The sequence below is a fragment of the Haemorhous mexicanus genome, chromosome 8 (assembly GCF_027477595.1).
Source record: "Haemorhous mexicanus isolate bHaeMex1 chromosome 8, bHaeMex1.pri, whole genome shotgun sequence".
Taxonomy (NCBI): domain Eukaryota; kingdom Metazoa; phylum Chordata; class Aves; order Passeriformes; family Fringillidae; genus Haemorhous; species Haemorhous mexicanus.
This window is the reverse complement of record NC_082348.1, coordinates 25,824,668-25,837,141: the sequence shown is the minus strand read 5'-3', so window position 1 is coordinate 25,837,141 and position 12,474 is coordinate 25,824,668. Positions and strand designations below refer to the sequence as shown.

The 12,474-nt window shown below is 47.0% G+C and overlaps 1 protein-coding gene across 1 annotated transcript in view; it reads left to right on the top strand.

The window, feature by feature from the left end:
* The first annotated feature begins 4,747 nt into the window (after positions 1 to 4,747).
* KLF7 (KLF transcription factor 7) overlaps positions 4,748 to 12,474 on the top strand; it is a 65,640-nt gene continuing 57,913 nt past the window's right edge. Inside the window, exon 1 of the mRNA XM_059853288.1 lies at positions 4,748 to 5,131. Coding sequence (XP_059709271.1) covers positions 5,030 to 5,131 — 102 coding nt within the window. The 5' untranslated portion in view covers positions 4,748 to 5,029. The remainder of the gene's footprint in view (positions 5,132 to 12,474) is intronic.

Below are 12,474 nucleotides of genomic sequence, written 5' to 3'. Positions count from 1 at the left end.
GTTTGGGTTTTGTTTCTCATCAGATGTGGACATGGATACAGACACACTGGAGTATCGGGAAGGGACAATGCTGAACAGCAGGGTCACCTGTGAGCTCTTCCACTGGGCCTCTGACAGCCACCTGGCCATAAACCACCAAAACAAGCCCTCTGCTTTCCCGGTGGCAGCTTTCTGCATCCACTTCTGGAGAGGCTGAACTGCAAATCCAAGCACGCTCCGGTGCATTTATCAGCACTTTTCCTCCTCTTTGATCTTTGCAAGGCTTTACAACCAGTGGCAACCTCAACCCTACCAACCTACAGGCACAACCTCTTCCTCTCCAGGAGGGACACAGCCTGAAGAATCAACAGCTCTAAACAACGCTGTCACAGGCTCTAAGCACAGCAAAGCTGCATTAGCTCAGTCTGAAATGGAGGAGAAGAGATGCAGCTGGCAGCCTAAATGCAAATGTGATGGTAGAAGGAACTGGTGGCCTGGACACCGGGGCCAATCTGTCCCTGCAGAGAAGGTGCTTTAGCACTTCTGTTGACTATGCAGAAGGCCGTAGGGTTTACAATTGCATCATGAGCTGTGTACAGAGTAATTCAGTGTAGCTGTTGAAACATCATTGGTTCCAAAGGAGGTGTATTCAGTGAAATGTTTACAGTATGAATTGATATACTCCTTGATTGCTTTATGGCATCTTGTCTCTGCCCAAGCCAAAGCAGAGAAACACAACATCAACATCTGAAAGTCACCTGCAAATCAGCCTTCTCTGGAGGGTCCCCACTAAGCATCCCTTGCCATTGCTTCTGGGGCAGTGGGGACACAAATATCACAAGGGAAAGCAATCAGAGCAACCAAAATTGTGCTTCTGTGCACATTAGTGCCTTGCAAGGACCCAGCAAAGAGCTGGGAGTGATTCTGCACTCCTTACTTGGAGAGGATAGAAAACGTTGCCAGAGGGCCTATGGCGGACTGTGATAAATTCAAGCTTCTCAGAGAAAACAGTTAAGATACCTTTCTTCTTTCTCTTGCAGAGCAGAAGGAGCAGGAAAATATTTTCTTTCTTTATTTTCACTAGGACTAAGTGCTCTCACTGCCCCTTAATGTAAAAAATATAACCACTTCCCCTTTCCAGGTGCCAAAGAGCATGGGTGCTATAGCACAAACAGCCATATCACTTCCCTGCATCTTCCTGACATTTCAGCAAGTCACAGGAATGATGAAGTCTCCTCCTCGTGCAAGTTATTTTCTTTACCTGTTATGGCACACATCTGTGCTCTAGCTGAAATGCCTGTCCTTACTCCCTGCAGGACCAGGCTGCTCCCTTTGCCTGAATTTTTGTGTAGTCCTCCATGCCCTTGAGCCCAGCTGTGTAGCAGTGGGGAGATATGGCTCCTCCTCCACATCTGATTGCGTTGCTCTCCGTGATGGGTGGCGTGGTGGGCCAGAGCAGGGAAAGTGGCCATCTGCCAGGAGAAAGGTCAGTACAGCCTGGGAAACCACAGCTTGGCAGAAATCGCCCTCTGTTACCTCTGGGTTAGCACAGGTAGATGCCACCCCCGGTGCTGGACTAACAGTTTTATACCCAGCGTACCACACATTCTTTTTTTGGCTAGGCTTTTCCGTTTCTGCCAAGTGACAACCCCATTCTGCTTTCTCGACTGACCTCCAAAGCAGAGTATCTGAGACAATAAAAATGCAATGTCTGCCTGGAAACCACCCAGGCAAGCGGCCAGATCTGTAGCCCAGCTCTTCACCTCAAGGCTCACAGCCAAAATCTTGCCCTCAGACACAATTCCTCCTGAAGCCAGCCAGAGAAGCAGAGCAGCATCTGCTCATCAGATCTGGCCACCAGTTACAGTGCAGCCTGGGTGCAGTCTGGGCTCTTTGCTGGTGTAGAGCAGCTGAGCTCCACAACGGAGAACAACCTCCTCCATGAGGGTGGAAAGCTGGCAGTTCCTACAGGGCAGCTTTCAGCAGAAAGTTCAGGATAAGATAGACAGCTAGAAAGGTTTTAATTGATTCAAATGAGAGCTTCTCAGTGGCAAGCAGAGGTGACTATCAAGCAGAGAGGACTCCTGGGCTGCCTGTACATCAAGCTTTGCAGTAAACCAAAGCATGAGCAACCCATAGCTTGCACAGGCCAAGCTAGAGGGGAGCTTGGACATCAGACCACTAACATTTCTACATATTAAAATTGTAGATATGCTCAACAAGGTCAGAAATAAAGCACAAATATGTTTTTCAGCTATGGGAATTACCAAATTCAAAGACAAAAATGCTTAAGACATTTAGATATTTAAGTAGCTGAGAGCATAAACCTTCACTGCTTTTGTCCTTTATATCTCTGCCTAGGTCAGAAAAGCCTCTGCATATGCATTCAGCCTTGTTCTGACAAGCTGTTAAGGATAAATGCCTACAGACAGCTTTTTCTGAAACAGGTATTTCTTGTGTAACCCTCTCAGTACAGGAGTGTGTTATGACACCCAAGTGCTGCTTCTTTCCACAGCTGACCACCTTTGTCAAGTTCTCTCCTCTACAGTCTTTAAAAGTTTTCCCTTCCCAAGGTGCCCAGGGAAGGTGCTGCTTTGCCAGATTGAGGCATGCTTGGAATGGGTAACGATGGTCTGCAAGACCTCTCCAGCAGTGCTTGCTGCGCTAACCTTCCCTCTCATCTTCCCACCAACACATACATTTACACATTTATGGGTATATTTATGAGAAAGAGTAGTTTATTATTCATGTCTAGCCTCACACACAGCTTCTCTGCTAAGGTAAAGCCGCCAGGAATGCTCCTGTTTGAGACAACCTATGGCTCCCCAGGTGAGGGCTGGGGATGGCATCGTTTTCACAAGCAGCTCACAGGAGACATTCAGCTTCAAGGGAGCTGCCCCTGGACCATCCAGACCCACAGCCTCAGGTCAGCACCCGAGCATCAGCTCCTGCAAGTCATCCTGCTGTTTCTTCAATGCAGCCACAGAGTGTTTTTGTAGTGGTGAGACCATTTATTTAAGAAAATTGCCGATGTCCAGTTCTTTCCTGATTACTGCAGTTCTTCACCACGGAAGCTTAATTTCCTCTTTCCCCTCTACATTTTGACTCCTCAGACTAGAGAGGTGCTTACTCTGCCTCATTTTTCACAGCACCTACAAGAACTTGGGATTGGTGCAGCCATTACCTGGGCTTTCTGTAGAGGTTTATTCTGACAAGCCCTCTTCAAATACAGTTTTCAAAATTGTTGACACGGACCCAGTTTTGGAAAAGGCAATTTGTCTTCATTGCCAAGAAACAAAACATACCACAAACTAATCAGCACTGACGCTGCGGCCTCATGCTTTCACATCAGTCTGACTGGGACACCTGGAAGAAATGTGTCTGTGCTAGTGGCATTGCACCAATTAATACCAGCTGAGGCCTGGACCTGGCATGCTCATCCAGGTGCAAAGGAAAGAGAAAAGCGAGAAGAGATATCTTAGTCATGGCAAGGCAAGTGTGATGCAACTGCTGCACAAAGAGATAGTTTAGCAATTCCTGGCAGCACCAGCTTGCCCTGCTATCCAGTCCAATTTACAGTGCTGACAACCCACCAACAAAGGACACCAAGGGACCTTCATCCTGCAGCCTGGTGGCCACATACAACCCTGGCAATGCAACCGATGGCACTATAGGGCCCTCTGAATTTGAGAGCAACAAAGAGAACATATTTCTTCTATTACTGAAAGCCCCTCCCAACCCCCATCATTTTCAAACAAGCACTCAGTTCTGCAATCCTTCCAAAAGCAGAAATGCAACTGTGCCCGGTGCCAGAGTGATTTTGGGGAAGCTCTGCACCACACTAACCATTTAAGGTCAAACAGCTCATTAGCCAACCCAGACTAGCACACAGAGAGGGCTCAGCTCACATCTGAGCCTGATTAAATGCCACGATATTTGCCTTAGTAAGCGCTCGTGCATTTCTGGGGACGGCCCGGCTGGGTCAGCACTCAGAGGCCGGGCTCCCGTGCGCTGCCCACACAGGCACCGTGCACGTGCTCCTGAGGCCGGCGGCTCCTGCTCAGGATGTATCCCCACTCCTACTCCTTCCAATACCCTCACAAGCCACACATCTTTTGGCGGCCATCTACGACTGCTCCGGCCATCCTCAACCCCAAAAACTCGAGCACTAGAGGCTGGGGAGAGGCAGAGGGGTACAGACGGTGCGGGAAAGACGAGGTGGGGTGTCCGGGGGCAGCCCCAGGCCGGGCGCTCGCCCAGCGCTCACGGCCGGAGCGCGAGCGCCCCGCAGCACCGCACAGCAAACCACTCTCTGCCACCACCACGCGCCTCGCCGCCCTCTTATATAGCGCCCTAAAAATAGCTCGCCGCGCGCCGCCTCGCGAGCCTCGGGGAAGGGGCGGGAGCAGCGCTCCCGGCCAATCGCCGCCGGCGTGGGGGCTCCGGCCCCGCCTCCCGCTCCCCTCGCGGCTTCGCCATTGGGCCACAGCGTCTTCAGGCGCGCGGCGGGCACGCCCCTCCCGCCCCGCCGTTTACCCTACATGGCCACGCGCTGCCTCAGTGGGGCCGCGCGGCTGCGCGCGCGGGGGGGCCGGGCTGGGCCGGGCTTGCTGAGGGAGGGTGAGAGGGAAGCGGGGAGGGAAGCGGCGTGAGGGGGGGCGGGATGTGGGATGTGGTGTCCCGAAAATAAAGAGGGGAGGGGGCGGCGGGGAAGGCGGTCGCGAACGCGCATGGCCGCGGCGCGGGGCTGCGCGGAGCGCGGCGGGGACGTGCCCCGGTGCGGCGGCCGCGGGGTGCTCGGTGCGCGCCGGCGCCGCTCGTCTTCCTCGGCCCGGCCCCCGAACCTCGCCGTCCCTCCGCGCTGATCCTCTTTCTCTCTCTCTCTCTTTTTTTAAAGTGTGACTGAAACAAAACAAAGCCAAAGGGACGCTGGATCTATCATTGGTTGATTTTCCTCCTCCTTTTTTTTTTTTATGACCAAAAACAACCCCCCACCCGAGCAAACAAACACACACAAAAGCAGAAAGAAAGGGTCTTGCTCAGCAGCAGCATGGATGTCTTGGCTAGTTATAGTATATTCCAGGAACTCCAGCTTGTCCACGACACCGGCTACTTCTCAGCTTTGCCATCCTTGGAGGAAAACTGGCAGCAGGTGAATCATTTAAATTACTCCTGTAAATCTCTTAAGCGCAGACAGTCGATGCATTGAGGCTGCATTTCTGACTTTATTTTATTTTTGTTCTTTAATTCAGGGTTGGGGTTTTTTTGGTGGTTCTTTTTTTTTTTTTTTTTTTTTTTTTTTTGCCGCGTGGGTAGACCTTTTAAATCTCTGTATTTTTTACCGTGACAAACTGAGCAGTCCATTCAAATCTGTCTGCCTTCAGTCCTTTCTGAGCACACCCGACAGTACCTGAGATCCGGTGGCATTCTTTAGGGTTTCGTTTTTTATGATGACTAGTATTTATTTTATTTTTGAGCTTAGATATTTTTTTATTTTGCTTTGTTTTGTTCTTTTAAACAAGCCTACCCACTTCTAGCCAGTGCTGACAACTGGCAGCTGGTGGAAATGGAATTGATCATTCTTATTTTCAGGTAATTAGTATATGCCAATAAAAATCGTAGTTTAAGTCGGAGGTGGAGGGTGGGCAGGTGTGTGAAAGCCCTAGCAAAAGCTTTAAGGCTAAGTTCAGTAAGTAGAAATGTGACTTCTTTTTCTTTTTTTTTTTTTTTTTTTTCCCTTGGAAGATGAGTAGAAACACACACTTCTTGCTGTCTTGAAACAATGACGCCTTAGGCTGGTTCCAGTAAACCAGTGTGTTTTGAGGCACTGTAGGGTTAATATGCAGACAGAATAAAGAGAAAGATGGAAATCAGTTCTTATGAATGCATTAAAATGATGACTGGCAGCATGAATACAAGTAAGACCAAGGGGAAGAGTAGGTTACAGAGAAGAGCTGTATAAAATACACGATGCACCCAGCTGTTAACTGTAAATAGTTATCAGCTGGGATATTGAGGGAAAAGGAAGGACAGCATTTCTATATACGACCAAATGTTGTGAGGTAGTCCTGTTTCTTGATGTGATTTTCTGGCAGAGGTGATACACCAGGTGAAATTCTGGAAACTGGTATCTCTTTAAAAGAAAAAAAAACATCTGCTGGTGGGTAGAAATAGTGGAGTGTGGCTGGGATGACATGTGGTGCTATTGCAGCGCACGGACCCGTGGCACTATCAGTGTGAGAATAACGAGCCACAAGATTTCATCTTGCCAGCCTTCACCTGAGTCTTGGCTAGTGTAAAGGTAGCCTGTCAGTTTTGGGATGTTCATTTAATTTTTCCTTAGAAGTGTGTATGGGTAGAGAGGTGGGTGGCAGGGCTGCTGGGGAGTACTCGGGCTGTAGCATTGTCAGCCAGCTGGACGGGGCTGCATCTTCAAAGCTTTACCCGTAGTAAAATCATTTCGGCTTCAGCTTTGTATGTGTGTGCACACAAAGCAGAGGTTCATTGTCAGCTACAGGGTGAACACATTCAGGGTTTATTTTGCAAAATGACCGAACCAACTTTGCTTTATCCTCCAAGGGGGAGGGGATGCTTTTTGTTATTAATATTCAGCGCACACATCCATGATGGTCACATCTGCTTTCCTTTTATATTTTTAACATGCTAATTAAACTGAAGAGGTTAATATAATTTAATGAAAAAATATTTCATAGGATCGTTGGATCTGTTGCATATTACTAACAGTCCAAACAGTCCAAAGCGACATAGTGTGTTGACATAGCCAGCATGCTTCAGGCAGTGCTGCGAGTGATACTCTGTCTCCTTCTGCCTTCTTTTATGTGTGGAAGAGCAGCAGTTTGTTTTATACAGTAGCATGTACCTGCCCAATCCCACTGTTACCATTGTAGAATTTAAAGTCATGCTCCTGGTTAAACCCCATTGATTCTCCATGTATGTTAAAAAGAGAAGCTGAAAATAATTTGCTGCGTTTTCCCTTATTTCCTCTGAAATCCTGCAACCAGTGCCCAATGTTTCATAATGCATCCTGTATTTACGGTTTGTTCCCCTGTTGCTGCGTGGACTCTCCTTGCAAACAACAGGCAGCAAAACTGATGTGTCAGTGGTGGGAGCAGCTGAAGCTGGCTGTGCAGACACCGTGCTGTTACACAAGCTTGGCAGACCCACTGACACAGAGACCCCAATTTAATTCTTCTGAATCACTTGCAATGTAATCAGGTATTGGGGATTTACTTATTTTAGGCAAACTGTAGCAACTTTGAGACAAAGGATGTATGTGTTTCTAAAGTATCCTTTAAAACTAAAGGCTACAGTTGATTCTCCGGGGAAGAGAGAGCTGACAGGGTAGTGACTGATTCCTGTGGGATGTGTCAGAAGTGAGAAACAGCAGCTTTAATTTTGAGTAAAAACACTTGAACAAGTCCTGCCTCTGCTCCAATGGTGCTAGAGGCTCCAGGGCAGTGCTTCTCCTAGCAGCAGAGCAGTGCCCCAGGAGATTACTTCAGTCTCTTAAAAAGGCAAGGGTTGAGGGGGAAAATAGATGTGTGGGTTAAGAGCAAGCTTCTTTACCACATTGTAAGTTCCAGTTTTGTGATTAGCAGCTACTAGTGCGTGATGTGCAGAGGTTAGTCAGTGCCAGGTCCTGCTCTGACAAACGATGCTTACTGTGATGCCATGAAAGATGCTCCTGCCCCACTGAAAATCAGAGCATGCCTTGGAGTGAAAGCGTTGACACAGTCCTGTCTTCCTTTTCTCCTGAGCCTGGAAAACAATCTGGTAGCTGCTGGCTGAGGAATATACAGCTGGGCCAGTTGCTCGTATTTGGGATTGTGAAACACCCATTACTCACAGAGGGCACTGACAGCACAGGCAGGTTGGTAAATGCTTGCACACAGTCAGCTGATCTCCCCTTTTCCCTTCCCACTGCTAGAGGGGCGTGAGCAAGTTTGGTATCTGTGCTTTTGACAATTAGTGTTGGAGTTGAATGAGTGCAACCCAGCAATATGTACAAAACAAACAGATTTTGTGTAGGAACAAATTGTCTTCTTTTGTGTGGGTTTCTGTTTTAGAAGGCAAAAATGCGAACAAAGAAACCCTTATTCCACCCTGGACATAGTTTGCATTGTGGAAGTAGAAATACCTGAAGTGGAAGCTGGAAATGAACCTGTGATGTGTTTGATGTTTTTTAAAAACACATTTTGGGAAGGGAGAGCTTGATTTTTAGGCAACAAAATCTGAGCTCCTCTCTGAGCTTTGGGTGTACTCCTTCAGGCAAAACACTTTTGAGGTGAGGAGGATTTTTCTTGGAGTGGGGATGTCAGAATCAATAGTACAATTTCATCAGGAGAGAGAACTTTGTTTAGCTTTTTCAGCAGTGCTGAGCCTCCATGGCACTGAGGAGGGATTGAAGGAAGAGGTGGGCTGCGTGCATTGGGAAATGAATCGTTTGCTCTAAGTCAGCTGGCTGGTACCTCGTGTTTCTGCCTGGTGCTTCATCCTGACTCTGATTGAACCGTCCTAGTTCTCTCTGTCCCTGTGAGCTGACTCTGCAGTTCAGGACCAAGGCGGGGGGAGATTTCAGCACCTGCGTGGCTGCTGTGCTGCTGCAGGAGGACCTCTGGCCACATATGCCATTGCTCTGGGGTGGCTGCCTCATGTGGCATCCCTGAGATTGGAACCAGACTGCTGGCAGTGACAGCATGAGGCTGAAGAGCACCTCATTACTCTGCAGAGGAAGGAAGTGGGTAGGAGGCTGTTTTTGGGGGAGATATCTCTGAGGAGCATAGCCTGTGCAGCTGCACATGGTCCCACTTTTGTGTGCCACGCTGCAGAGAGGGGGAGAGCGGGGCTGAGAATTTGGATAGGATGGACATGGGGCTTCCCTCTGTTCTTCCTGCTGGGCCTTCACAATTTCATTTAGGGGATCATTGAAAGATCAGGGTGCAGAAGGCATCTTTTGTAATCAGATATGCCTCTTCCTAGGGGTGACATTTTAGACATCTCTATTGTCCTTCTCCATAGGCCCCTTGGTGGACTCAGAACTCACTGTGCTATTGTGAAACAGGGGTCTCATCAGGACATTTTGGGGCTGTCTTCATATTCATGGGGAGCATAGGGCAGTGTCTAGCATGAGAGTTCCCACAATGTCAGAATATGGGAGCACAAAGAGCAGGTGGATGCACAGAGTCATCCTGTGTAGCTGATGCAGCTGTATAAAAGCAGCAGGGCTTAGGTGCCAAACCCTGGTTTATTCTGGAGGAGATAGCCTTTCCCACGTGTCAGCAGGCAGCACAGGTCTAATTGGCTGGCAGAAGTGGAAATGGCATTATATTGTTTGCTGATAACCATTGCCTGATAGCATTTCCTTTTGCCTTGGCTGACCCAGCTGCTCTCAGCTGCAGCAAACAATGATCCTTTCAAGAAAGATGCACATTTCCTGTAAAGCACAGGATCGAGGAAGCCTTTGTTTTTCTGTTGATCCTTTCATATAGCCTTCTTTGCCTGTTTTTAATCAATTCTTCAAGCCTCAGTTTCCCTCTTTCTGAAGCGACTGACAACAGCAATGCTAAGGCCTGATGGTTTTTGTGGAGCTCAGAAGGCTGAGTTTTGACTCATCCTGGAAGAGGGCTTTGAGATCCCTGTGCTCTGTGAGAGAAGAGTATCCCAGGGTGACTAATCTAGTAGAATTCTTATATCTTAATGCTGACTTTTGCTTGGCAGACGGGGTCATTTTCAGGCCTATAGGAAAAATTTCCACTCCTACTGGAAAGGAATAAATCACACTGAAGAACATTCCTGCCTCCCCATCGTCTCCATTGTTCCAGTTTAATGGCATAGTTGGCCACTACATAAACTAAACCATCTCTTTTAATATTGCCATTTCATCTTGGTTCCAGTCACAGTGTAACACATTTCTTAAGTGCTTATAGTACATCGTGCCTCTTGGGAATAACTTTCAGAAATGGTTGACTTCCAAGAACAGCCACATGTGTAATGCAATGTGTTTCAGACTCTGAACGCTGCTCCATTTATACCTGCAGTCCCTCTGCTTGCTCCATGTGCTGAAAGCATGCTTCTGTCACCTTACAGAAAGAGATGGACAAAGACAGGAAAGAAAAACTTGAAACTGCTGTCTCTGTTGTTACATGATTTCTTAATTATAGAATCTGTTGTTAAAAGGGATTATTTTTTGGCATTCTGAAAGCCCAGAGTCCTGCAATCCACGTTACAGGTCTTAAAATAGCAGATTATGTGAATGACTTGTATCAAGTGATTTTGAAATGGGGTAAATACCTTTAAGCAATGCACTATCATAATGTGGGTACTCAGCTAGAAAATATTTTCTCTTACTTGTTTGGGATGCTTAAATCTACCCTTCCCCAAGTCTCTACATTTCTGTATGTCCTAGTGAATAGGCAGTGCATAAATTAGAACAGGCTACATGAAAATCATGATACATAGCTAGTCTGCAGTGTGGTACTTCCATGGAGAAATGGCAGAAGGTTTTCAGTTCCAGATAGTAGTTTCATAGTTAAGCTTTCCAGGCTTGAGGCAAATGGTATCTTCTGAATATTGTTGGGGGACTTTTTGAGTCTTTGTCAAATGATTCTCCACTGAGAAACATCCAGTGTGTTGTTTCTCCATTCTGAGTTAGGAAACGTTATCAGGAAGCAAGAAGGAAGCTGGTTCTCTTTGATTGTAGCTGCATGTGAATGACCTTGATTGCAGTTGTCTTAATGAAACAAAGGGATTTTGCTCACTGACTGAGCAATACTGCTGTTTAGTATATTAAGCAGTGGGTTAGTAGTACACCTTATCTGCTATCAAGTTTGTCACATTTTGCAGAGGGAAGAAAAATTGTAGACTTTTGATCATCATGCTCAAAACCTCGCTAAAAGTTGTGCCCAGGCATTGGTAATTGATGGTGGTTTTCTTTTTTGATGCTAAACCTGAATTTTTGGAGAGTCAATAAAGGTGTTTTCAAGAGTAGTCCTGAGTTCGTCTTTCTGCTTCCCTGGACTCTCAAGTGCCTCCTGTCCATTCCCTACATTTACAATGTCCCCACAGTTTCCAAACTCCTGGCAGTGCTCAGGAGCTGGGAGTGCCATTTTTGACTGACATTGCAGGAATCACTCACCTGAATTACTGAATTTCTTCTCCCTTCATGTCCTTTTTGTGCTATGGGTGCTTCTGCCCTGGTCAGAATTAGTGTGGATTCACTCAAACTGCAGAATTCAGTGGATTCTGTAGCAAGCAAACAAAACAAACTTGCCAGGAAAAGAGCTTCCTTCCAACATTGCCACTGTGAGTTAAAAAATCGTGCCTGATTCCCAAGACACTGAGATGGTCTTTAAAGTCACAGACCTTTTATTTTTTAATTTGATATTCTTTATACTTTCTTTGCATTTGAGCCACTGAAGATTTGTTTTGTTGTCTTATGTTATTAAAAAAAAACCCCAAACAACCTGGGATTTCTGACTCTTACTTGATTCCAGCAGCATTGAGAAAATGAAAGTGGCATTTATAGGTGTGTACATCAGAAAAAGCTTTGGTCACCAGGCTGTGTTTACCATTCCTGCTCTGGCAGCAGCTGGTGAGGAAGACTGCTTGGCTGCTCAGGTTGTTAGGCTGCCTGTGAGAGTAAGCTGCCTGTGAGTTCGTGTTTCAGCCTTTATGCTCAAAGGTAGTTAGACATCTTGGATTTAATCAGGACACCAAACCTTTGCTTCTCAGTTCTTCAGTTACAAGATGCGTTGGCAGCTCTTGTGTTCTGATCTGCTGCTCTGGAGATTCCTCTTCTGGGTTTGTGGTGCTTGGGCACAGTGGCTGGGGCAGGGGAGGCTTGTGTGAGGCCATGGGGATGTGGGCTCCAGCCCCTCTGGAGTTGTGGGCCCAGATCCTGCCACACCAGCTGCCAGGACAGCTCCTGTGCAGAGAAGCCATCGGTGGCCTGGGCCTTGCCTCTATGAAAAAATCAAAAGAAGATTCTGAAAGGTAAGCTTAAATGCCCCTTCCCGGAGGTCTGGGTTGTCTTTGTGACAACCTGTGCGTGGCACTGATTTGACCCTTCTCAAGTCTTTAGTAGGGGTTGGAGTTGAGTGTAGGATGGTTGGGCAGAAGGCATTTAATTTCTTTTTCTTTAAAAGGTTTAATATATCAACTCTGATTTATTAAGCTTCTCTGATGCTGTTAATCCTTTTGAAGTAGGTACCCATCCACTCCCTGTTCTTGCATGTGAAGGATCCTTTCCAATCCAAAGCATCTCCACTCAATGCAACTGTATTCATTACATGTGTTACTTTTTGAAGAGGTGTGTAGTGTGCTGTACAGTGCACACCAAAGAGTTCCAGTCGTTTACACAGGGATGTTTACATCATTTATGCTTGCTGAAGGCCCACCAACCATACTTAAATAAGTGTCATACTGGTTTTGATCATGATGCTTACAGGCAGTGTGTCACATGTCCTAATCCTCTTG